Source organism: Canis lupus, chromosome 1 (genome assembly GCF_003254725.2).
Source record: "Canis lupus dingo isolate Sandy chromosome 1, ASM325472v2, whole genome shotgun sequence".
NCBI classification, from domain to species: Eukaryota; Metazoa; Chordata; class Mammalia; order Carnivora; family Canidae; genus Canis; species Canis lupus.
In genome coordinates this window covers 88418749-88443016 of record NC_064243.1, presented here as the reverse complement: position 1 = coordinate 88443016, position 24268 = coordinate 88418749, and the positions used below count along the sequence as shown (strand labels likewise).

The 24268-nt window shown below is 48.4% G+C and overlaps 1 protein-coding gene and 1 long non-coding RNA gene across 2 annotated transcripts in view; one reads left to right on the top strand and one right to left on the bottom strand.

Moving 5' to 3' along the window:
• Nucleotides 1-431: 431 nt before the first annotated feature.
• On the top strand, nucleotides 432-23142 carry FXN (frataxin). Its single transcript, XM_025423370.3, has 5 exons — nucleotides 432-637; nucleotides 7971-8068; nucleotides 10631-10751; nucleotides 18253-18350; nucleotides 22513-23142. The coding sequence occupies exons 1-5, from the start codon at nucleotides 470-472 to the stop codon at nucleotides 22661-22663; spliced, it is 636 nt and encodes a 211-aa protein (XP_025279155.1). The 5' UTR covers nucleotides 432-469; the 3' UTR covers nucleotides 22664-23142.
• Nucleotides 17008-24268, bottom strand: part of LOC125752256 (uncharacterized) — a 31959-nt gene continuing 24698 nt past the window's right edge. The window contains exon 2 of the long non-coding RNA XR_007401290.1: nucleotides 17008-18573. This is a non-coding gene — a long non-coding RNA (uncharacterized LOC125752256). The remainder of the gene's footprint in view (nucleotides 18574-24268) is intronic.

Genomic DNA, 24268 nt, shown 5'->3' with positions numbered 1-24268 from the left:
GTACAGAGTTCGGCCGCAAACCGGGCAATCCCTCTGCAGTGTGCAGGTCCCAAGGGCTCCAACCTCGCACAGCCAAGCGGGTTCAAGGCCTGCGCCGCGTCCAGGTCCCAGCAAGGCTGCAGCTCGCAAACCCTTCCTGGCTAGAACCCTGCAGCCGTGGGTCGCCAGGCCCAAGGCTCCGAGGACCGAGGACCGAGGTCACGCCTTCGCCTGTTGCCGGGGGCAAGCCCTGTGCTTTGCACGCAGCGCGCTCTCCCTCTGTCAAATACGGAGGCCGTGCAAGGCGGGGAAGCGCTTCCCGGGTCCACCCCGGGCCCGTCCCGCAGCCCGCAGCCCGCAGCCCGCAGCCCGCAGCCCGCAGCCCGCCGGAGCGCCGAGCCCCACCGCGCCGCCTGCCGCCCGTAGCCAGCAGGTGTCGCCGCGGCGTCCCCGGAGCCGGAGGGCGGAGCGGCCGCAGACCGCGAGGAGCATGTGGACGCTCGGGCGCCGCGCCGCCGCCGGCCTCCTGCCCCGCTCGGCACCCCCGGGCTCAGCCGCGGCCGGCGCGGGGACCCGGGGGCCCACGAGGGCCGCCCCGCTCCACGGCGGCCGGGGGCTGCGCGTCGGGACAGGAGCGGCCCGCGGGCCCAGCCACGCCGTGAGTACCGCGCCGCGCAGCCGACCGGGCCGCAGGCGGGCGGAGGAGGCCGCGCACGCTGGGACGCTGCGGGCACGCGCGCTCACGGGGCTCCGGCGGCGCCGCGGCCCGGGGACGCGCTCTGCGGGCGGGGGCGCGCTCTGCCGGCCGGGCATGCGCTCTGCCCGCGGGAGACGAGCTCTGCGGCCGGGGGCACGCTCTGCCGGCCGGGCATGCGCTCTGCGGCAGGGGACGCGCTCTGCCGGTCGGGCACGCGCTCTGCCCGCGAGAGACGAGCTCTGCGGCCGGGGACGCGCTCTGCCGGCCGGGCATGCGCTCTGCCCGCGGGAGACGCGCTCTGCCAGCCGGGCACGCGCTCTGCCAGCCGGGCATGCGCTCTGCCGGTCAGGCATGCGCTCTGCCGGTCGGGCATGCGCTCTGCCGCGGGAGACGCGCTCTGCGGTCGGGAACTGCGCTCTGCCGCTGAGGACGCGCTCTGCCAGTCAGGCATGCGCTCTGCGGCCGGGGACGCGCTCTGCCGGTCGGGCATGCGCTCTGCCGCTGAGGACGCGCTCTGCCAGCCGGGCATGTGCTCTGCGGCCGGGACGCGCTCTGCCCGCGGGGGACGCGCTCTTCGGGCGGGGACGCGCTCTGCGGGCGGCGGGCGGCGGGGGAGCGCGCTGCCCTCTCCGCGGGGTGCCCGGCCGCGCAGCCCGCCTCCTGGTGCCCGGGGTCACGTTTGCACCGGCCTTTGCTTTCCGGTGCGAAAGGGCAGTGCACTGCCACGGCGGGGGACACGCAGCGCGGAGGCCCGGCACCCGCCCGACCGCCCACGGAGGGAAGGTGGCGGGGGACCCGCTCCCGGGGGTCCGTGGTGGTCGCCCAGCTCGCCGCCTCCCTCTGCCAGAACTAAGGTTTAAGTGCTACTATATACGGTACTGGGTACTGCACCACACATGTGTATGGCAGATGAGCCTAGCATCTGCGTAAATATATGTAAATAGACTGAAACAGCACACATACCAACAAAGCAGTGTGTAGTAGTGTGTGTTTATAACTCTAGAGCAATGTGTTCAAGAATGTGCTTTTATGAACGAAAAGCTTCCTTGGAGCCAGGTGGAACTACCAAGGCCCTGGAGCGCAGTAGGTAGCGCAGCAAAGCTTTTGGAATAGGACCCGGCCTGGGTTCCTCGGCCTGGTTCTGCAGAGCTCTGCGACCCCGGGGACCACCCCTCCCAGAGGCCTGGCTTCCTTTTCGGTCTAGAGATGAAAGGATGAGGAACGTTCATCCTGCCGAGCTGGGGTGAGGATCCAGTTGGCTGAACGTGATAATAAAGTCTTCAGCTCTGGGAGTTAATTCTCTTTCCTTCCCTTGGGGATGCAGTGAAGCATCTGACCCAGGCAATCCCAAGACCTGAGAGGAGGCAGCCCAAGGAGTGGCTGTGGAGTGAGGAAGACTCACTCCACAGGGGTAGACGGGATGTGTAACCCGGCTTGGAGGTGGCGCTTGGAGGTGGCAAGAGAGCAGCATCCTAAAAGGGGGACCTGCCTGGGCCGGGTAGGCAGGTGGACAGTAGCTGAGTGGCAGGGTGGACCCTGCGTGGTGAGGAAGGCAGGTGAAGTCCAGCCCAAATTGCCTGTGGAGCTCTGGAATTGGGACTTTAGACTTAAACTTCCCACGGCCCTGTTATTTGACCGTGTGTGAAGAAAAGTTAGAATTGGTTGCCAACACTCAAAGTTGGGACCTTTGATACTGGATCTTGCAGCTTCTCCAGAAAAATAGGCAGTTGTGACCATGCTGGTTCCACGATGTCCCAGTGCAGAACACAGACATTTATTACCCTTCTCCTGGGCTGTTCTGTGCTGTTCCCACCTGGAGCTGCCCTGGCTTGCACTTCGACCCCTGTGGGCCATGGATTGGCAGCAGTTTTTAATTTAGGACAGTGACAAGATATGGCATGGTCTCTTGGATGGTACCTAGTGGCTGTTGAGGGCTGTTGACTCAGAAGCATGCCCAGCTTAGAGCTGCCACGCAGCGGGTGGGCACTGGACACACATTGGGATTAGGAGTCTTGGGAGGTTGGGAGATAGTAATCAACCTGAATCACCCCACTGGGCCTCCTCTACCATGTAAATTAATTGAGTTTGTTGAGCTTGTCTGTAACACAAGTTCGCTTACACATCTCCAATACTTGCGGAGTTGGGTGGATGACAATGGCAACTGGGATCACCTTGTTTAATTTGTTTTAAGGCCTGAACTGTCCTCAGGCTGACTCCTAACGTCTCTGCGCGCCAGAACTCACCAGGACCTGAGTTCAGTGGGTGGGCCTCTTCCCCATCCTTATTTTCTCTATTCCCTATCCTACTTCTACAGCACCGTGCAAAAGAAATAGAATGGGAGGTGCGTGTGTAATTCTAAATTTTCTAGTAGCTACATTACATTGACAGAATATAAAAAAGCAGGTGAAATTAATTTCGATACCACAGTGGGACACCTGGCTGGCTCAGTTGATAGAGTATATGACTCTCCATCCCAGGGTCATTAGTTCAAGCCCCATGTTGGGCCTAGAGGTTAGTTTTAAAAAAAGATTCCAACACTACATTTATGTAATCTCGTTTTTCAAAATATTATCATCTCAACATTCTGGGTTCTCAGTAGAACCCAGAATCTACAGAAATGCTTTCCTTCTAAGTGTGCAACTCTGTGGCCCAGGGAGGCATCTGGTTCTATCAGGCACTGATCCTCAAACTTTCCCTGGTGCACTGGAGGTAGCTCCAAGGAGAGCTTGCCACATGTTGCCATCTGTTACATAACTCCATGAGCCGCTGCTGCAGCCATGTCTGCACACCTCGGAATGTTTGCAGACACCTGTGAATTTTTGTAGAGGAACAAGATCATCCCTATGACCCATGGTCTTTTGGCCTCAGGCCTGGCAAGCAGGTTATGACCTAATTCACTTTAAAAATTTTTTTTAATTTTTATTTATTTATGATAGTCACACAGAGAGAGAGAGAGAGAGAGAGAGGCAGAGACACAGGCAGAGGGAGAAGCAGGCTCCATGCAGGGAGCCCGACATGGGATTCGATCCCGGGTCTCCAGGATCGCGCCCTGGGCCAAAGGCAGGCGCTAAACCGCTGCGCCACCCAGGGATCCCACCTAATTCACTTTAAATTCATTTTTATTGTCTTCCACAGACAATGTACATGAATTTATACATAAATATGTGTATGTAAAATATGTGTCCTGTTTAAAGATTAATAACTGCCACATTCTTACCACTAGATTAAGAGACCGAATATTAGTTGTTCCTCGGAAGGCTCTGGGGCTCTCCTCATTACGACCAGGCCTCCCTGAGAGGAATCTGCTCTCCTGACTTGTCAGGCATTCCCCTCTTTCCTTAGAGTTGCACCCCGATATATGTCTCCGTAAACCATGCACTGTGATGCAAAAAAACAAAACAAAACATGCTGCATTTATTCTGCTGTGACTTTTTCCTTGTGTTCAGCATTGTTTTTGAGGTTCATTGACACTGACGCAGTGTGTCACTTAACTCATTTTCTCTGCTGGATAGTATCCCATTGGGTGAGCACGTCATACTCTATCCAGTGTCCTGGTGGCATCCATGTGATTTGCCCATGGTGCTGCTGTCACGGTGGTGCTGCTGTGGGGCCTTCCTGGGCGTGGACAAAGGCCCTTTGTGGCTGAATCCTCAGAATGGCATTGCCAGGCAAGGGACCAGGAAATACTCAACTCATTTGATGCCGAGAGTGGTTGTACTGGTTCATCCCCCCTGGAAGCGGGTGAGAACTGACTTCCAGCGTTGTGCTTTGCCGAGGCGACCCCTTTTGGGGTGAGGGCTGGCCTCCCTGCTGGCCACCCAGGCCAGGCCTCCCCAGGGTGGACCTCAGTTGAGTCATGCAGTTCCAAGGCTGGGGCCTGAGAGGGTAGGCCTAGAACCATCTCATATTTCCTCAGATGCCTCCCATGAGCCAGCCCGGTGCTGAGCCCCCAGACTGATTGAACCCTGAAGACTCAAGCTGGGCAAACCCATCACAGAGTGATCATCCAAGAGCCCCGGGTGGCTTGGAAGCAGGAGGGGTGGCTGCTGCGTGGCTTCAGGGGGAGCACTCATAATACAGCCCTCCCCACTGCGAATCCCATCTGTCGCCCACTAGCAGAGTGGGGCAGCTTCTCCCGTGGGCAGGGGCTGGATTTTGCCTCTGATCTCCTGCCTCTCTACACCTTTGTTGACATGCTCCAACACCGAAACTGACTGATCACCCTCCAGCCCTGTATTTAGGGTATTCGTCTCCTCCTGTCTAATGCTCATCACCAGTCCATATGGCAGGTACTGTGATCCCTGCCTTCAGGGGTTCTGAAAGGTTAAGCAGGTACCCAGGGAATGTGAGCTTGGGAAGAACCGGTAAGAGACCAGCAAGGAGTCTTCGGCAGCAGTTCCTTTGATGATTAGAAACAGACAAATACAGGGACGCCTGGATGGCTCAGTGGTTGAGTATCTGCCGTCGGCTCAGGTCATGATCCTGGGGTCCTGGGATTGAGTCCCACATCGGGCTCCCCGCAGAGCCTGCTTCTCCCTCTGCCTGTGTCTCTACCTCTCTCTCTCTCTCTCTGTGTTTCTTATGAATAAATAAATTAAATTAAAAAAACAAACAGCCAAATATAAATGTCTGTTTCTGGCTGTGAGTAACTTGCATTACAGCAAACTTTGCACCCAGAACAGCCATCCAAGATATCAAAGTCAAAACCAAAAATGAAATGGGAAAAGGCTGAAGCAAAGGTGTCAGACTGCAACAGCTAGAATTTGAGAGGCCAGGCTCCTGGAGAAAAGGGAAACTCTGAGCTCCCAGTTCTCGAACTTCCCTTACATGTCCACAATCCTGTACGATTCCCAGCTGTGTGATTCTTTCCACTGTGGCCCAGACCCTGGAGCCAGATGGTGTGGGTTCAAATCCCGGCTCCTCCACTTTGTATCTGTGTGCTTGTGTGACTTTGCTCAGTTTTCTCATCCGTAAAATACAAATATGGTCTATCCTTGTGTTTCACGGATCCTGTACTTCTGAATTCACCTGCTCAGTAAAATTTATCTGTAACTCCAAAAATCACTACCTAGGGTGGATTTTGTGGTCACTCTGGGACACACAGAGAGCAGCAAAAACTTAGACTTGGCCCCACACTTGCCTGTTCCCACTGAGGTCAAACAAGATGACACTCTGGGGATCCCTAGGTGGCGCAGCGGTTTGGCACCTGCCTTTGGCCCAGGGCGCGATCCTGGAGACCCAGGATCGAATCCCACGTCGGGCTCCTGGTGCATGGAGCCTGCTTCTCCCTCTGCCTGTGTCTCTGACTCTCTCTCTCTCTCTCTCTGTGACTATCATAAATAAATAAAAAAAAAAAAAAAAAAGATGACACTCTGCCTTCTTGCCTCAGTGCCCACACTGTCATCAAGTGTCCTTTTCACCACCTACATAGTGGTACATTGTTTGCATTTTTGTGGTTTTCGTTGGTTATTTCGCTATTCGTTTTTATTTTTGTTTTAAGATTTTATTTAATTTATTAAAGAGAGAGAGAGAGAGAACACAAGCAGAGGAGAGGCAGAAGCAGGCTCCTCGCCGAGCAGGGAGCCTGACTGGGGCTGGATCCCAGGACCCTGAGACCACAAACCCAGCCAAAGGCAGATGCTTCACCGACTGAGCCAGCCAGGCACCCCTGATTTCACTATTTGAAATGGCCCCAAACATGGTGCTTGTGATTCAACAATATGTATCAAACCAGGGCTCTTTAAACAAAAATGCATGCTAACAAGGTTATGTATGGGTCAGCTGGTCACATGAGCCTGAAGCCGGCAGGAAGCTAAGCCTGTATCTACCCTAGCAGCATCTTGCTAACCTTGTGTTCATGGTGACCTTATAGAACAAACTATTGCGGGGCAGCCCGGGTGGCTCAGTGGTTTAGCGCCGCCTTCAGCCCAGGGTATGATCCTAGAGACCCGGGATCGGGTCCCACGTCGGGCTCCCTGCATGAAGCCTGCTTCTCCCTCTGCCTGTGTCTCTGCCTCTCTCTCTCTCTCTGTGTGTCTCTCATGAATAAATAAATAAATAAAATTAAGAAAAAAGCAACATATTTTTTTATTCATTTTTTATTTTTTATTTTTTGCATTTTTTTAAAGCAACATATTTTAAATAAATAATAAAATCACAGCCTCTGTGCTCTGCACCCCCCCTCCCATTTCTCCCTTTTCTGCTCATTTCTCAGCCCCTTGCCCTCTGCCTTCTCCTTCCTCAGCTTGCCAAGGGCACCAATAGCTCAAGAGTACGGCCTCTGAGCCCTGCTCCAAAGTGACCTTCAGAGAAGGTAAATCTTACCACCAACCACCTCAAGCTCTCGGATGCCTTCCCAGGTTGATGTCCAACTGAGTGCCATCACAAGGCCCTGTGGCCATCTCTCCATCCTCTCCCCTGCCACCTCCACTCTCATGAACCACTTTTCTCTCCTTTTACAGGCTCTGTCCTCTCCCACACTGGGGCAGATCCCTCAGCCAGGGTCCCCTCGGTGTTTGTCACCATCCTCTGGTTATGGCATCTGTCTCACCAGCTGGTCCATAGGGCTGCTGGCCCCAGAGACGAGTGCCTGGATGCTCAGCAGTTATGTATTGGAAGAAATCAACAGGTCACATTCATTATCTCCTGCAGATCATGTTAATGAGACCTGTCCATCTGCAGTCCGATCCTCTCTTCTGTCTGCCAATGTTGTTGCTTCTATTAGTCAGATCCCGGGAGCTTTGCTGATGCTCCCTGGCCTTGCTTGTGCTGATCACTACATAACTCGAACAGCCTGGAGCAGTGCTGCCCATGGAGCTTCCTGTGATGGTGACCGTCCTACATGCCACTAGCCACAGGAGGCCACAGGACACTTGAAACATGGCCTTCCAGAACATGGCCTTCCAGAAACATGGCCTTCCAGAACAGTCCTGGAAGTGGCACTTGCCCCCTCACTCAAATTTTAGCGGGAGGTGACAGGAAAGAACTTCTTAAATTTCATGTCAATAAATTTAAACTTAAATAGTAGCCTGTAGCTCTGGGCTATTACACTGGACAGCACAGGCTTGGAGAGAGCCAGAGCAAACTCCAGGTAATGCATTACAAGGTAAAAACATTCCAGAAGTACTGGGGGGGGGGGGGGGGGAGCGATTTAGCCTGGTTTATTCTCAAATGCACAAGTAGTGAAATCTAAACCTTGCGTTTACAGACTGTAATACACTGAAAAATGATAATATTCTTCACAGACTGTAATACACTGAAAAATGATAATGTTCTTCTCAACTTTGGCTTTTAGAATTTGAGCCTCCACCACCTCAATCAGCTTGTGAATGTCAAAAAGCAGAGTGTCTGTTTGATGAATATGAGGACAGTGGGAACTGTGAGCAGCCCTGGGTAAGATAAAGCACCTTCCACATCAGAGAGCCCTCCCCCCTCCTCCCTCCTTCTCTCCCTCAATACATAACGTGTGCATAGCTGCTCATACTTCTATTATATTTTTAATTTTTTTCCTTTTCTGGGACGCCTGAGTGGCTTAGTGGCTGAGCATCTGCCTTTAACAGTGTGATCCCGGGTTCCTAGGATTGAATCCTGCATCAGGCTCCCTGCATGGAGCCTGCTTCTCCCTCTGCCTATGTCTCTGCCTCTCTGTGTGTGTGTCTCTCATGTATAAATAAATAAAATCTTTAAGAAATAAAAATTAAAAATAAAAATAAGTAATATAAAATATTTTTTTCCTTTTCTCTTACCAGTTTAAAAAAAAAGCCCATCGCACCCAAACCTGTTTTCTCCCTTAGCAGCAGCACTCATAAGCATCTTTCCATATCACCAACTACCTACCACATTGCTTTATTATTCTTTTTAGGTAGCTCCACCCGCAGTGTGAAGCCCAACATGGGGTTGAAATCACAACCCTGAGATCAACACCTGAGCTGAAATCAGGAGTCAGATACTTAACCAACCAAGCCATGCGGGCGCCCTTCTACTACATTATTTTTAATGAAATATTATTAAAAGTTATGGATGCACCACAGTTCATTTAACCTATCCCCTATTGCTGGACATTTAGGTTGTTTCCAGAGTTCTATTATTATTCTCTCTGGTGACTTAGCAGTTAGTGTAGGCAAAGCCTCTGTAATGAGGAGACCCAGAACTGTAATGGCTCAGGCTGGGAGTGGTTCGTGTCCTCATGGTCAAACAGTCCAGGGTGGGCATGCCTCTATGCAGTGAGTTAGGCAGCCGGGGTCCTTCCAACTTCCTATCACTTGTCAGTACCTTACTGTTGTCTGCACCTAGGAGCCCGGTGACCCTGCCCAGGTTCCAATCCACAGAAAGGGACCGGAGCATGGAAGTCCTGAAAGTGGCACTTGTCCCTCACTCAGATTTAGTGGGAAGAATTTGGTCATAGGACCCCAGCTAACTGCAGGGGATGCTGGGAATCTAGCCTCTTGGGTGCCCTGGAAGGATGTGGTGGGTTTGGTGCAAAGCTCCAGTCTGCTACAGTCTGCTCCCCACCGCCGATGTTTGCATGGCCCCTCCTCCCACACATAGACTCACACACACATTGGCCTCTAACCCCAAGGCTGCCACCACAGGCCCAGATGGTCCCTCATCCACCTCAAAGGCCAAGATTTCCAGGTGACATGAGGTCCTCTTTCTGGAGTAGCTTCTTTGACTTATACACACACGCACACACACACACACACAAACACACACACCTGATGGAGAGGGGTTCTTCACTTCCTGGCCAACTCTTGATATTATCTGTCTCTTTCAGATATTGTCTGTCTCTTTTTAATCATTCTGGTGGTATCTCATTATGAATTTTTTAAAATTTTATTCATTTATTCGTGAGAGACACAGAGAGACAGGCAGAGACATAGGCAGAAGGAGAATCAGGCTCTCTCACAGGGAGCCAGATATGGAACTCCATCCCAGGACCGCTGGATCACACCCTAAGCCAAAGGTGCCCCTCATTGTGATTTTTTAATGTGTGTTATCCTGAAGATTAACAAAGGTATACCTACCCCTTGTCATGTGTTCACTGGCCATTTAAATATCTTTTTATTTTCTTTGGTTTTTTTTTTTTTTTTTTTTTTGAGAGAGAGAGCACAAATTGGGGGGAGGGGCAGAGGGAAAGGAGACTCCCCACTGAGCAGGGAGCCTGACTTGGGGCTTGATCCCAGAATTCTGAGATCATGACCGACGGCAGACACTTAACTGACTGAGCCACCCAGGTGTCCCTGGATATCTCATTTGAAATGATATCTGTTTTAGTATTTTACCTTTTTCTATTGGGTTTTGTTTTTCCTATTGACTTGTAGTTCTTTATGTATTCTGGAAATAAGTCCCTTTTCGGATACATGTAATGCAAACATTTTCTCCCACATTGTTGTTGGCCCAACATAAATTTTAATAATAAAAACACAAGCAATGGAAATAAGCATAATGTCCAGCTGAAGAAGTCAGGTTGAATAAATCATATAAAATAAAATACCATGAAAGTCTGTATGTACTAATATGGAACAATTTCCAGGGTACATTAAATAAAAACTGTAAGGTGCTTCAATTTCTGTATTAAAAAGAATACAAAATTCCAGATGGATACAGAAGAGACTTATTTGTAGTTGACTGTGCATGCGGGCTGCTTACTTGAAAAGAAAGGGATTCTTCTGTAAAATTCTTTCATGCTGATTAAAATTTCTGTGTGCATGGTAGCTATTTTCCTTGAATTTTTTAAAGTTTAAGTAAAAACTGGATGTGTTGGAGTGCCTGGCTGGTTCAGTCAGTGAATCATGCGACTCTTGATCTTGGGGTCGTGAGTTCAAGCCCCACACTGGGCATAGTGCTTATTAAAAATAAATTAAGTAAATAAATAAATGTGTGGGTTTTGACATTAATAAACTGGAGGAGTTTGGTAAATATGTGTTTTGGGCGGTTTTCGTGTTTTCCCTGCAGCTCTCTGGATGAGACCACTTATGAACGACTGGCAGAGACGACACTGGACTCCTTAGCAGAGTTCTTTGAAGACCTTGCAGACAAACCTTACACATTGGAAGACTATGATGTCTCTTTTGGGGTACCTCTCTGCTTATTTTCTTATGTCTGTTTCTTCTCTAAGAATTCTAGCTTATAAAACAAATGCAGAAATACATTTCCCCCTCCAGTGGAGTTACGCATCCAGCAGCAGGCAGTTACCGATAGGACCAAGAGACTGGAGTTTTATGTTCTCGCCCTATGACCTTGGGCAAGTCACAGCCTCTATGAGCCCCTGTTTCTGCTTAAAAATACCGGTTCTCAAACTCCCTCTTGGTGCCTGTGAAGGTAAATCAGGGAGGGACCAGGCATGTGTTTGTCTAGCAAGCGGACTCTCTTGCAGGCATGGGCAGCTCTGAACTAGGCCACTCCTTCTCCAGCCGGGTGTGCTCAGAGCACACAGACAGGGGTTCCTCTTCTGGGGGGTTCTGATTTGGCAGGTCAGGGTATATTCTCAGGAAGCATATTTTCTAAAAGCTCACCTGGGATTTTAACATACACCCTGGGTCCCACCCCTAGATAATTTTTATTTAGTTGGTCTGAGAATATGGCCCAGGCAGGGCAGGGGAGGTTTTTTAGTTTTTATTTATTTATTATTTATTTATTTATTTATTTATTTATTTATTTATGTATTTATGTATTTATGTATTTATGTATTTATGTATTTATGTATTTATTTATGTATTTATTTTGGTTTTTTAGTTTTTATAATCAGTCCTCAGATGATCCTAAACGCAGGTGGCGGCAGGCGGATCCCTGAAGCCAAGGGAGTGCTGCTCTACATCGACTGGCCACCGGGTGGCAGCCCCGAGTCGGGGTGCACCTTTGCCTTTAGCATGCTGTTCCGGCTGCAGGGAGGGCTCCTTTTCTGGCAGGAGAAAATCCCCACCGAGGTTAATCCTCTCGAGAGCAATTAATTAATAGTCAGAAATGTTATGAAGTGGAATTATTTTGGACAACCAGCTGTCGGGCTAACGTGATAGGAACAGTGTGGGATATTATTACTGGGGAAGCCCTTGGGCAGAGAAGGGACTCCCTCCGATGGAGCAGGGAGCAGAATCTGGAGGATTTCCAGACTAGTGGCAAGGACAGTGAGGGACTTGGAGGTCAAATTCAGGCGATGGGGCAAATAAGGACTGGCTGCCTTCCAGGTGGATTAGGTGACTGTGGTGAGCATCGCCCAGGCAGGGTGCTGTAAGTGCTTACACAGACAGCCTTGGAAGGCAAGCTGCTGGGAGACCATTACTAACTGGCCTCCCCAGGTTGACTGTGGGATGAGGGAGCTGGGGGCGGTTACAGGGCTCTTCTCCCCCAGCCTCCCTACCAGGGGCTGGCTGTACTTCTAGGGAAACCCGGTCCCTGGCTAAACTCGGCCATACATGCAAACATTCATTAACATGCCACAAAAGCAGCCACACCGCCCATTCTTCTAAGATTAGTGAGAATACTTAGTGACTCAAGTATTTTGCATGAATGTTTCATTAGTAGTGAATGTGCCAGTGTTCTAACAGCTGGATTCTGTGTACCTCCCCAAATCAAGGAGCAAAGGCTCCTGCTCAGGGGCGCCTGGGTGGTTCAGTTGGTTGAGTGGCTGACTCTTGATTTCAGCTCAGGGTCCTGGGAGTGAGCAGCAGTGTCAGGCTCTGTGCTCAGCGGGGAGTCTGCTTCTCCCTCTGTCTCTGCTCCCCCTCCCGCTATTCTCTCTCTCTAACAAATAAATAAATCTTAAAAAAAAAAAAAAAAAAAAAAAAAAGACCCTACCCAGTGGTAGGTCACAGGACCCTACCTGAATCCTACCTGCAGAGTATCTCTCTGAAGAGGGACCCAGCTGCTGGGCTTTCCAGATTCTGTAACCCATTCCTGCAAAGGGAAGAGACACCTGTGTTTTTCTAGCCAGCCCATATATCTAAGTATCGTTCTCCTCACCAGGGAAAAATTATTTCTAACAAATCATTTACTAATTAGGAAATTCTCTAGTACACACATAGAAACTAAAGTATACAGTAGCTGGCTCTTTTGTTGAGACTTCTGATTGAAAACTTTGAAATGCTATCTACCCTGGGGTGTGAACTCCTGATTTGAGTCTCTCAGGTATTAGCCGACATATATTTCACATATAAATCTATTGAAACTACATTATAGGCAGTAGAATACCTGTATCACTCTTATTTGAGCTCTGTTGGGGTGTAATCTTTCCCTGTCCCCAGGGTCCAGTTGGGCATTGTCTCCTCTGGGAAGTCCTCCTAGATGCTCCAGGCAGATACCACGCTTATTCCCTTGCCCTGCACCCTGAAGGTGACTCTGTAGAGCACGGATCACTCTGTGTTGTCTCTACTTACATATCAGCTCCCATGGTGAGACTGAGTTCCTTGGCAGCCAAGACACTGTCCATTCTTGGTATCCCAATGCCTGAACCATTGCCAAGTACATGATAGAGACTTAATGTTGATTCCATTCACAAATGAAATGGGCCCACGTGCTTTTCCAAAACATACTTTCCCTGATGCCACTCAGCATCATAGACGTTTTAGCAACTTGCTCCTGGCAAAGTAGACAAATGAAAGCAGTAATCCAGAGAGACCCGAGAGCACATTTGTTCTGTTTGCTCCCTGTGGAGTGAGAAATGTGAGCAGCATCTTGGCTGTCCTGTTTTCTTGTCAGTGGAGTAGATCATCTGGGGTGTGGGTGTCTGGGTCCAGGCCTCACTCCCCACTGGCCCTGCCATTAGAGGGGACTGCCCACCACAGCAGAATGCACCTCCTGTCACTAGGCATCCATAAGTCTGCTGCACTTGACCAGCAAAATCTGACCAGGGCTGTAAGAAGCACCATGCTGTCGGAGGGGTTACTTCCAAGCCACCTTCCTTCTTCCCCCTGGTGGAGCCCTGGGTTCTTTGACATTTTAATGAGAATTTGTTTGGTGTCATGTTCTTTACTCACTAAGCTGTTGGCATATCAGTGCCATACAGCAGAGGTTTCTTGACCTTTCCTGGAGCTTCTCCCGAGAGAAACGTACCCATATACCTGTGAGTACAATCTCAGCTTCAGGGCAGGGCAGCTTGCAGACCCCTGGAGACCATCTCTGGGTGGGTGCCAGCTTACCGACACTTGCTCAGAGGCAGCATTTCTTCTGGGTATGGAGACAAAGCATCTAGCTCTCCATCCTGGATTTGTATTTTCTTTCCAAGAGCCCCTAAGTGAATTATCCTAACTTCTGTGAGTGGCAGGTTCTTCAGCGGGGAAGTGGGTGACATCCCTCTACTTCACGGGATTTACATTAGGATTGAACTTTAAAAGTGCCTTGCATTCATTATTCTTATTCCTTAAGAGGGGTATCTTTTTTTGAAGTGTGGGAAGCCACATATACCTGAAATTGCCCACATCAACACTGCCATCTCCTATGTGTCTATATCCACACAATGAGCTAGTGACAACAGAAATGCCTCCTTTTGCTCCCATGTGTGTAGGGCTGATGTTGACTAGCGGGAATAAGCCTCCACCAGCTGCAGATGGGGGGCTATTGTGACTGGTTAGTGACCCCCACCAGAAGCTGCTAAGTATTTTGACTCTCCCCCACGTCCCCACCCTCCTCTGCATTCAAGTCTGCCCACAAGCCCAGAATAATCTGAGTGTCCCTTATGGAATAATACTAATGAACAAAAGGCCCTCTTCATCTGGGCCACTTACAGACAGTTCCAAAAGGATCAAGAACTCCTGGTGAACCAGTAGGCAGCTAATTTCCTTCCCCTCCTTCCTCCACTTGCTAGTTTCCTCTGGAAAGAGCCTCTGGCTCCAGGGGAAAAAATAATGACACGCAATGAACAGCAGAGGGGTTGGCTGAGGATTGAGACTTTCTGCCTTGTGTAACAGCACCCTTAACTTCGCACGTTTATCAGCATCCCTGGTCACTGTTCTTTCCTCCACAAATATATTTTTGCATCCGTCCAGTATTCTGCACTAAGAACCAATGCCAACAAGCAGGCCGCTCAGATGCAGGTGCGGGGAGGAAGGTCGAGGGGCCGTGGGGGCCACGCACAGGCCCTGGTCCCAGCTGCCGGGTGTCAGGCTGACCGTGCCGGGGGTGCCTCAGCTGGGGTCATGGTCTTGGGTGGGGAGGGGTGCTGCAGAGAAGGAGCCGGGTGGAGGAGACCGCTTGAGGTCTGCATGGCTAGGAGAAACCTCACGGCTGCTTTATTAATAAGCTCTTTGTGAATGAGAGGCCAGTCCCCTGGAATCATTCCAGAAGATTTTGAGTTGGAAAGAGTTGATTTTGGCTTTCAGCAGTTGGATGTGCCATCCCTGGTTTGGTCTGTTCTAAGGGGTGACAGTGAGCAGGAGCGCATACAACCCCTGAGCGCCTGCACCCCTCCATCCCTGCCCTGAGTCTCTGGACTCTATGTTGTCCCGAGGAAGGCCGCAGGGTTGATGAGACTCAGAGTGGCCCTCTGTGCTCTCCACTACGCCCTCACCTCCCCAATGTGGGGGGCAAGGCGTGGTGGAGCACCCAAGGACCACAAATAGGTCAAACTGCAAACAATTCTGTCTCGATCCCCTGAGCCTGCTGCCTCATGGAAAAATAAGCTATGAAAGTATGTATTTGGAGGAGGAAGGAATGGGGAGTGGCTGATGAAGGGTGTGGGGTTTCTCTTTGGGGTGGTGGAAATAGTTGAGAATTAGTGGTATTTGCACACTTTGTGAAAACACTTTGTGGAATACTAAAAACTGTTGAATTATGCAATTTTAAGATACTTTTTCTTTTCTTTTTTTTAAGCAGGCAGAAGGGCAGAGGAAAAGGGGCAGAGAGAATTGCAAGCAGGCTCTATCCCACCACCTTGAGATCATGACTTGAGATGAATTCAAGAGTCAGACTCTTGGGACACCAGGGTGCTCAGCGGTTGAGCATCTGCCTTCGGCTCAGGTCGTGATCCTGGGGTCCTGGGATCCAGTCCCACGTCAGGCTCCCTGCAGGGAGCCTGATTCTCCCTCTGCCTGTCTATGCCCCTCTCTCTGTGTCTCTCATGAATAAATAAATAAATAAATAAATCTTGAAAACAACAACAACAAAAAAAGTCAGACTCTTAACCGACTGAGTGCCCCAGGTGCCTCAAGACACTTTTAAGTAAATGAAAGGTGGTAGTCCTACCAAAATAGAAAAGGTGGGTTTCAAGAAAAATTTTTTCCGCAAACTTAATGGGGTGACTAGCTGGCTCAGTGAATGGAGCATGTGATTTCTGATCTCCAGGTGGTGAGTTTGAGTCCCACCCTGGGTGTAGAGAATACTAAAAAAATTAAACTTTAAAAATAAAAATAAAAAGCGAACTTATGTACACTGTGATCCTAGTCCTTTTCAGAAATGCATTTAAAAACTGGAAGCTTGGGGATCCCTGGGTGGCTCGGCGATTTAGCGCCTGCCTTTGGCCCAGGGCACGATCCTGGAGTCCCGGGATTGAATCCCGCGTCGAGTTCCTGGCGTGGAGCCTGCTTCTCCCCTGCCTGTGCCTCTGCCTCTCTTTCTCTCTCTATGTCTATCATGAATAAATAAATAAAATATTAAAAACAAAACAAAAACAAAACTGAAAGCTGGGACAGCCCGGGTGGCTCAGCAGTTTAGTGCCGCCTTCAGCCCAGGGCCTGATCCTGGAGACCCAGGATCAAGTCCCATGTTGGGCTCTCTGCATGGAGCCTGCTTCTCCCTCTGCCTGTGTCTCTGCCTCTCCCCTTCCCCACCCCGTGTCTCTAATAAATAAATAAAATTTAAATAAATAGATAGATAAATAGAAATAAAAACCGGAAGCTGATAGCTGAGAGGGAACAGCTTGTATCGTTGGTTAATGGAATCAGGAGAGCTCTTCAGGTTATGGCAACATCAGCTTCTTTTAGACCCAAACAGATCTGGATTTAAGATTAGCTCTGCTGGTTACTAAGTATTCCTTGTTACTCTGTCCCTGTTTCCCTCATCTGTAAAGCTGGGATAATGATTCCCACCTCTGATAGTTATGGTCACAGGGAATACAATCTTACACAAAGTGTCAGATACAGCGCTTGGCACAAAGTAGGTACTGGACAGTATTGGTTAATATTTTTATTTTTTTTTTATTTTTATTTTTTTTTAAATTTTTTTATTTATTATTTATGATAGTCACACAGAGAGAGAGAGAGAGAGAGAGAGGCAGAGACACAGGCAGAGGGAGAAGCAGGCCCCATGCACCGGGAGCCTGACGTGGGATTCGATCCCGGGTCTCCAGGATCGGGCCCTGGGCCAAAGGCAGGCGCCAAACCGCTGCGCCACCCAGGGGTCCCTGGTTAATATTTTTATTGATTTCATTTTATTTATACTCTTGTATTTCTGATGTCTGTATAATTCCTCTTTGTTTCATTTTTCATCAGAAAAAAATGTTGTTAAAAGTATAATTCAGGGGCACTTGAGTGACTCAGTCGGTTGGGCATCTGCCTTCGGCTCAGGTTGTGATTCCAGGGTCCTGTGTTGGCCTCGGGGAACCTGTTTCTCCTTCTCCCTCTACCGTTCCCCTCATGCTCTTTCTCTTTCTCTCTTATTCTTTCTCTCAAATAACATCTCTTTTAAAAAAAAAGTGTAACCCAGTTGAGTCCTCCCTTGCCTATCAGTTACATTATGTATATCATATATATTATATGTTATTATTATCACACAAACCAAACACTAAGTGTTCTAAGAAATGTTCAGGGCCTCTTGATTGGAAAGGGGCTTAGAAGCCCACAGAAAAGCGGCCGTGTGTCTCCATGGGCTATGCCCGGGGTGGGGAACAGCCAGGGGCTGCCTTTTGCACACCAGCTCCAATAAAGGGACTGGGCAGTGTGGCTGCTTCTGTAATATTCTGAGCATTCTAAAGAAATCTCAGACCTTAAGAGTAAAGGGCTCCTTTGTTTAAAGAGTGTTTTCAAATTTAAATGAGCATTTATTGAGCAAAGATGGACCAACCAGTCTTTTAAAGAATTCAGGGCCCTTGAGAGCAGCTTGTGAGATGCGTGGGAAGGATCTGAATACAAAAACTGTCTGGAGTGTCGGCCTTCTACCAGCAGAGCTGGTGCTATGGCTCTTCTAAGACCAGCAAAGCAGGTGGTTTGACTCCTTCCCTCGACTTTGCCTGTTTTCCTTGTTTGGGTAATGAACTTGTCCTGTCCCACCTTCGGGCTGACGTGGTACCCAGGTAGAGTTGGTGTCTGCATTTTTTTAGCATCCTTTTGTGTGTTCCGATGGCCTTTGAGGGGACTAAGGCAGCAGGCAGGATGTGGAGGCTCCTCCTCAGGCAGGCCTCTGCTGCTTCCTCACCTGGAGACAGGAACACTGGGAGTCCCCGGGGAATGCGGGAGAGCACAGCCTGATTAATCAGAGTCTGACTGAAAGCAGTGTGCTTCTGGCATGATCTGCTCCTCCTGAACACGAAAGACGCGTCTTCACGGGTGTGTTGTGTACTTGCCAGGGTGTCGAGATATGAAGCAATTGTGACAAAGTGGTAACTTTGCTTTGTTTTATTTTCCTCATGCTTTTGCCACCTGGTCCGCCAGAGTGGTGTTTTAACAGTTAAACTGGGTGGAGATCTAGGAACCTACGTGATCAACAAGCAGACCCCAAACAAGCAAATCTGGTTATCTTCACCATCCAGGTACGTCCGGACATCGGCACCCGTTGTTGTTCAGCTCCTGTGAGGTGTGGTGTTGTGGACTCTCTAAGAGGAGAGTGGCCTCGGGGCTGGGTGTCTGTGAGTGCACCTCTCCTGATGCTTCCTGCTCACCCCATCCTCGCAGGACAGTTTTAACTCTTCTTCTGTAGCTTCAGTCAGCCAGTGATCTGGCTGCTATAAGCAGGTATTGAGATATTGGCAAGATCTGAAACAAAAAGTTTATCACTTTTCAGAACCTGCCCTGGATAGTTTGTATTAAATCATTCATTGCCCTGCCTTTTTAAAAGCCACTTTTGGGGACACCTGGGTGGCTCAGCAGTTGAGTGTCTGCCTTTGGCTCAGGGCATGATACCGGGGTTCTGGGATTGAGTTCCGCATTGGGCTCCCCACAGGGAGCCTGCTTCTCCCTCTGCCTATATCTCTGCCTCTCTCTCTCTCCCTCTCTTCTTTCTCTCTCTCTCATGAATAAATAAATAAAATCTTTAAAAATAAAAAAGCCACTTTTGATGCTGCAGCCTCAGAATGAGCTGCACTTTGCCTTCAAAGCAGGTTAAAGTTTGACCTTTAGCTTGTTTTCAGCATCTTGCCAAAGGTTGGTTGCATTCTCTCTGTGGAGGTGGGAGTGTGTCTTAAGCTGGGACTCTAGGGCATTGAATCCCTCCTGCCTTTTCCATCAATGTGCTTTCAGTGTAGTGGAAGAAAAGACTGTGTCGGAGGCCGCCTGCTCTGCATCTCAAGGCCTGAGTGTGCAGGGAGAGAGGGTCCCTGTCCATCTGCATCTATCTGGGTGGTTATAAGGGCTCTCAGGCCAGCCTTCCTGGGTCATTAGCACTTCCAAAGGCAACATACTGACTGTGCTTTGGGAAAGGTCCAAACATAACCAGCATGTAATTCTCTGACACCCCAATGGTATTTGCATTTAAAAAAAAAAAATTATATGGGCACCTGGGTGGCTCAGTCAATTAAGCATCCAACTACTGATTTGGGCTCAGGTCATGATCTTGGGAGTAGGATCGAGCCCTGAGTAGGCTCCACCCATATCAGTCTGCTTGAGATCTCTCTCTCCTCCCTCTGTTCCTCCCCTGGCTCTCTCTTTCTCTCTCAAATAAATAAATCTAAAAAAAAAAAAAAAATTATAACTCTTCTCCTGTCCCAACATTCATATCATTTTTTAGGCAGTTAACATCATACTCTTTATCATGCCATGTTATATAATTATTTGTTCAAAATAAATAAGGTGTCATGCCTTCTTTGCCCTAGTCTCATCTAGGAAGCATGTTATAATTCAACAAACAATTCCAGAAATCACTCATTTCTAGCAAGGCCCTTATAGATTACATTGCTTTTTATTTTTTCATTTTTTTCTTAAGACTTTATTTATTCATAGAGACAGAGAGAGAGAGGCAGACACAGGCAGAGGGGGAAGCAGGCTCCATGTAGGGAGCCCGACATGGGACTCAATCCCGGGTCTCCAGGATCATGCCCTGGACTGAAGGTGGCACTAAACCACTGAGCCATCGGGCTGCCCTATTTTTTTTCATTTTTCAAAATATTTTTTAAATGTATTTATTTATGAGAGACAGAGACATAGAGGGAGAAGCAGGCTCCCTACAGGGAGCCTGATGTGGGACTCGATCCCAGGACCCCGGGATCACAACCTGAGCCAAAGTCAGACACTCAACCACTGAGCCACCCAGTTCTCCCTGTATTGCTTTTTAGACCCAGTTAACTTGAAATTAGGTGTTTTATCCTACGTGAGACAATTAGCCTGTTCTCTTTGGCCTCAAACAGTTGTCCCAATCCTAACCAAAACCATGCATGAGGACTGTACATTCTTACCCTTCACGTCTGGAGGAACCATATGAGAAACTGAGTGGATGTGTTCAAACCCAGCTGTCACCTTTGGGATTTGTGGCTATATAAATATGGGCAGGGCACAGGAACCATCTGTATGGCTCCACGAAAGGAATTCCCTCTGTGTTGTATCTGGAGGCCAAAAAAGTCTGTACCATGTTTGGACACACCTGCCAGCAATATGATCCTACCCCAGGCTTGTTTGATCTGTAATTCAAAATGGAAATATGGAAAGAAATTCTGTCAAGCAGACATTTACTATCACAGATACTGTGTTCCTTAAGAAAAAAAATTATTTTTCCACTCAACTTTTTATGTCCAAAAGAATCTTAAATGGGAATGCATTTCTGATATTTTGGGTGGTTGTTTTGTTTTATTTTGTTTTGTTTTAAATGACAGCTTTTCAGGTCCTGTGGAAACAGTGGTCTCTCCCAGCTAGCTTGCCATCCTGAGGAGGTAGGTTGTAGGGTGGGATAAAGCAGAGGTCTGGGTGGACACCTGGTTGGGAGCAGTGGAGGAGCCTGCAGGTTTCTCACCCTCTCCCTGGCATTTCGGCAGCAAATCTGAGTCCAAGGCCCAAGGAATGTTCTCTGTATTTGGTCCAGACTATCAGTTCTTTCTCTATGGCCTGGATCATTTGTATTTGACTGGTCGTGTGTATTAAACAAAGGCCCTAGTCCTTGGGGTTTGTCCCTATTATCTCCACGATTATGAACATGGTCAAACCCAAGCATTTGGTTGATAATACAGAAATCTTTGATGCTTTTTGTATAGTCCGCCAAGATGCTTCCCTTCTAAGCTTCCCTCTTCCCTGGCAAACTCCTTCCAGTCTTGACTTTGGGAAATCTCTCCCTGAGAATGCAGGTGGACCAGGCGCCCCTTCTTGTGAGCTCCCAGGGCTCCCTGCTCCATCTCCATCAAGGCATGCCTGTGCATCGTCACTGTCTGCTGGCAAGCCTGCCACTAGTCTGAGTAGAGGCAGAATTAACAGGCACTGTTGTGTACATCTGGAATGACCAGACATGTCAAAACCCTACTACATCCAGGTCCACACAAATAACTCTTCCCAGCATGAATGGATATACACTATTGTTCATTGAACGAGCTTGAGGTGGAGAAACTCTCAGTTTCATGGATTTAAAATATATTTGGGGGGGGGGGGGGGACGCCTAGTGGCTCAGTGGTGGAGCATCTGCCTTTGGCCCAGGGAGTGATCCTGGAGTCCCGGGATCAAGTCCCACATCAGGCTCCTTGCATGGAGCCTACTTCTCCCTCTGCCTATGTCTCTGCCTCTCTCTCTCGGTGTCTCTCATGAATAAATAAATAAAATCTTATAAAAAAATAAATAAAATAAAAAATATTTTTGAGAGTTGCCTGGGTGGCTCAGTCAGTTAAGTGTCTGTCTTCAGTTCAGGTCATGATCTCAGGGTCTTGGATTGGACTGCCTGCTCAACAGGGAGCCTACTTCTTCTCCTTCTGCCCCTTGCCCCACTCATGCTCTCTCTTAAAAAAAAAAAAAAAAGAACAAAAACACCATAATACCATATATATATGTATATATTATATATTTTACACATATGTATATATTATATATGTGTATATTTTATATATATATATAATAGTATAGGTGATCACCAGGAGCTGGGGAGAGGAGAGGGTGAGGTGCAGAAGTGTTTTGGTAGATAGAGGTAGTGGTTGCACATGCTATAAATGTACTAAAATCATAATAACAATAATACAGGTAAGGGAAAGTTTGTCAGTGGTACACTAATGGCTATAATTTTAAAACATTGCTCTGGGGGTACCCGGATGGCTCAGTGGTTGGGCATCTGCCTTTGGCTCAGGTCGTGACCCCAGGGTACTGGGATTGAGTCCCACATTGGGCTCCCCGCAGGGAGCCTGCTTCTCCCTCTGCCTGTGTCTCTGCCTCTCTCTCTGTGTCTCTCATGAGTAAATAAATAAATCTTAAAACAAACAAACATAAAAACCACTGCTCTGACCTAGCAGGTATCATATGTGAGTTAGGAAAAGCGAAAGATCAGAATGTGATTTACAGAGACTCATCGATAGGGTTCAGATGTTTTCAGGTCTTAAGAATTGTTCTGTTGAATTGTTGCAGGGGATAAATTGTATATTTATTTTTAAATAGAAAGACCCTGAGACTAGAAGTCAAATGGATGCTTTGTGAAATGGACTTTCTGGAGCTTTCTTCCAGTCTGTGTCTGGATGGCAGCATTTCCTCCAAAGGGCTGTCCTCATGGACCTCCTATATATTTATTGTGTCTTGCAGTGGGCCCAAGCGCTACGACTGGACTGGGAAGAACTGGGTGTACTCCCATGACGGTGTGTCCCTCCACGAGCTGCTGGCCACAGAGCTGACTAAAGCCTTCAAAATCAAACTGGACTTATCTTCTCTGGCCTATTCTGGAAAAGGCACTTGAGGCCCAGCTTTGTTCCAAAGACCTTAAAAGCTAAAAAGCCAAGACCCCAGCTTCATCCTGCAGCTGAGTATCTGTTTTTTTTTCCATTCCTGCTTTTGAGGACAGTTGTGGCATGTGACGGCTCTGTGAAAAGAGTGTGTTGCCTCCCACTGTCCCCCAAATTTGGATTTTTAATTTCTATAGTTTCGGGGGGAGGGGGTCTTTGTGTTTTTGTTTTGTTTTGTTTTGTTTTTGTTTTTTTGTTTTTAGGATTTGTTGTCTGGTTTCTTTCTTCCCAGGATATCTCTTCTTTTTCTCATGCCCATATATGCATACATTTATATATAACCTTACAACAAAGAAAAATAAGAAGGAAAAATGACTTGATTTCACTATTCCTACTTTAAAGGATTTAACTGCCTAAAACCATGTGAAGAGCGGCTGGCCCCACCTCCCTCTTCAGTCCCCAAAGACTCATTAAAGAGTTGCCTATAAATGTTGCCACGCCTCTTGAAAATGTCAACATTCCTAAGGCCATTAGTAGGAAAGTGTCAGTGACATTCAGGAATTCTCAAACTAAAGATCATTCTCTGTTTACACTTCGTGGCTGCTAAGGTGCAGCCTGCATGGGAGACTCGGGGACGCAATGCTGTTTCTTCCACAGAGACGTGTATAGGGCCATACACGCATGTTTCATTTCAGGGGTATGTGTGTGTTCTGTGTGTCTGTGTGTTTAAGTGAAAGGCCCGCATAGAATCAGCTGCTCCAACAAAGGTCTGAGAGTGCAGAAAATCTCCCAAAGGCAAGAAGGGGGAAGGGCCATCTTCACAAGCTAGTGGATATAAGTATAATAAACTAGATGGCCGGGCTGAGGAGTGCTTTGCAAATTGTGAAAGACCATATAGATGAAAAGATATTCGTGTTAATGAAAAGAGCCCTGGTCCTTCACTTAGCTCAGTTTAACCTTTTCTTACTGAAGAAGGATTTCTCAGTGACAAGTCTATGCAGAGATGCAGCATCTCCATTGCCTATCTCTGGGTGAGTGTCACAAACTCCCTGGACCTGTTTCCCCCACGTGGTAAATGAGAGGTGGAACTTCATAGAATATAGTTGATAATTCCCAGTCCAGACACTCAGTGGTCCTGTCAGGCCAATTTAACAGGCTGGTCTTAATTCCTCCTGATACACGAGGGATGACAATGAATTATTTCCTTAAGCTACAGCAGAAGCGTATGGTCAGGGATCCCCGGGTGGCGCGGTGGTTTAGCGCCTACCTTTGGCCCAGGGCGTGATCCTGGAGACCTGGGATCGAATCCCACGTCGGGCTCCCGGTACATGGGGCCTGCTTCTCCCTCTGCCTGTGTCTCTGCCCCTCTCTGTGTGTGTGTGTGTGACTATCATAAATAAATAAAAATTAAAAAAAAAAAAAAAAAGAAGCGTATGGTCATTGGTATTGTTCTACTTGAATGTCAGCTGAATTCATGTTCAAATGATACCTATCTTATGGTGTCTTTACCTTGCTGAGCTAGTGTTGTGGTCTGTGTCCCTCCCAAATTCCTATGTTAAATCCTAACTGCCTCCCCCCCAACCTTGGTGTGATGGAGTTAAGAGGTGGGACCTTTGGGA